The sequence below is a fragment of the Helianthus annuus genome, chromosome 3, assembly GCF_002127325.2.
Source record: "Helianthus annuus cultivar XRQ/B chromosome 3, HanXRQr2.0-SUNRISE, whole genome shotgun sequence".
In the NCBI taxonomy this organism is placed as follows: domain Eukaryota; kingdom Viridiplantae; phylum Streptophyta; class Magnoliopsida; order Asterales; family Asteraceae; genus Helianthus; species Helianthus annuus.
In genome coordinates, this window is record NC_035435.2 from 26,805,902 (window position 1) to 26,807,851 (window position 1,950).

At 39.8% G+C, this 1,950-nt stretch overlaps 1 protein-coding gene across 1 annotated transcript; it reads left to right on the forward strand.

Moving 5' to 3' along the window:
- The first annotated feature begins 946 nt into the window (after positions 1-946).
- LOC110931370 lies at positions 947-1,600 on the forward strand. The gene has a single exon (XM_022174767.1). It carries the CDS (start codon positions 947-949, stop codon positions 1,598-1,600), a length of 654 nt encoding a protein of 217 aa, XP_022030459.1.
- Positions 1,601-1,950: the final 350 nt, after the last annotated feature.

Consider the following 1,950-nt stretch of genomic DNA (forward strand, 5'->3'; position numbering starts at 1 on the left):
TGTGCATGATCATTAGGTTTTTAAGTTTAGTAATAAGGCTACGGGTGTGACTTAACGTCACACCCCCGTCTCACCAATTATAGCGCCCCGGGGTGCCAACCACCATACCGCCGCCGTTAGAGGGGGCGTTATAGCTCTTCTGCCAGCGTGCTAACGAGCAGAATTAAGGAGATCGAGGGTGAGTTGGTCAACATAACCGTTGATCAACGGCTACTTTTAAAAAAAATAATTTTAAAATTTATAATTTACCTATAAATACCCTACCCCTTTTCTATAATTTTCATCTATTCTCTTTATAATTTTTAATTCTTCCTCTACTCTTTATCCAAAATCTCTACACTTTTTTTTTTATCATAATCACACAATGTTTCTCAACCAAAACGTGTGGGATCCCAACCATCCGTTTTGGTAAAGTGCACCAAACAATCCCAACAACGATTGAACAAGAAGACCGTTATCGAAGAGACCCGCGAACGGGTGAGCTTGGATATTATTTGATGCCACAACTTCTCCTCTTCCGACCACGCCACCGATTCCCGGTTTTTATGGATATTATTCCCAACCACCATTTTTTCCCCAAAACATACCCTAACCCAAAACACACCCGAAACCAAATCCGTACCCGAAATCCAAGCCGAACCCGAAACCCAACCCACTTCCTCAAAAGGTGGACGATCGAGAAGGCATCGTAAGAAGGGTGAGACCGAAGCATGTGCTCCTAAGACGATCGAAAGTGGACGCCTAGGGAAGAACTTGCGTTGTCACAAGCATGGCTCGACGTATCAGAAGATGGGATCGTTGGTAAATTTTCTCTCCATAAACTTTTTTTACATACTTTTATAAATATACTTTTGTAAATATATTTTTATAGTTAAACATTTTTATAGGAAACGACCAAGATGTAAAAGAATTTTGGAGGCATATACGTGAGAAGTTTTTCATCGCAATGGGTCGTGGTGAATATCGTATGACCGACTCTTTTTCGGGCAAGTGGAGCGCAATACGGACCAAGATTAGCAATTTCAACAACATACATAGTAATTACGTCAATAATCTTAGAAGAAGAAGTGGTTCGAGCGACATGGACGTTATGACCGCCGCCCACAACGACTATAGATTGTATCATGGGTATCCGTTTACGATGATACCTTCGTGGGAGCTTCTTCACAAATCTCCCAAGTGGCATCTTGTACCGTCGTTTGACCCAACTGCCCATAGGTCAAAACGGCACAAATCAACATTCACTACCGAACCATCCGAGTCCGATGCTCGTACTGCTATTAATATAAACGACGACTTCGACGAATTTGAACAACCGCAAGAGCTGCCACGACCAAATGGTAGGGATAGAAGTAAGGAAGTTGCACGAACACGAGACACATCTTCTTCAACGCCATCAGATGGCCTGTCAAGGGTGGACGAGTTCGACAATAGACTCAACAGGCTTCTCTCGATGAAGGAAAATGAGCAAGAACTAAAAATGGAGAAACAAATCCAGAAAGACATGGAATTTCTCACGAAAGACTTTCCACACCTACTAGAGGAGGACCGAATCATTTTAGAGGCTCGTAAGGCACAAATTCGAGCGAAATATATGTAATTTTTATTTTCTAGTACTTTGTAATATTTTTTTTATTTTAATGAAATTATGTTTTTTATATTTTGTAGTTGCCATATAAATTAAAAAAATAAAATATATAAATAAACAATAATAATTAGGTAATGATGATGGGGGCTTTAAATCATTGCATGAAGTTAAAGGAAGGGGTTTTAAAGCCCTCTGTGTGACGTGGTAGGGAGGTGACACTGAGATGGTGTGAGCTTTATACCACACCCTATAGCCTAGTGAGAAACAGATGATAATTAAAACCTATATAAATTATCAACTTTCTTGTGCATCATGAGTTGTACTCCATGCTTAGGGAATTTTTCAAAAAAAAACTTGATTTT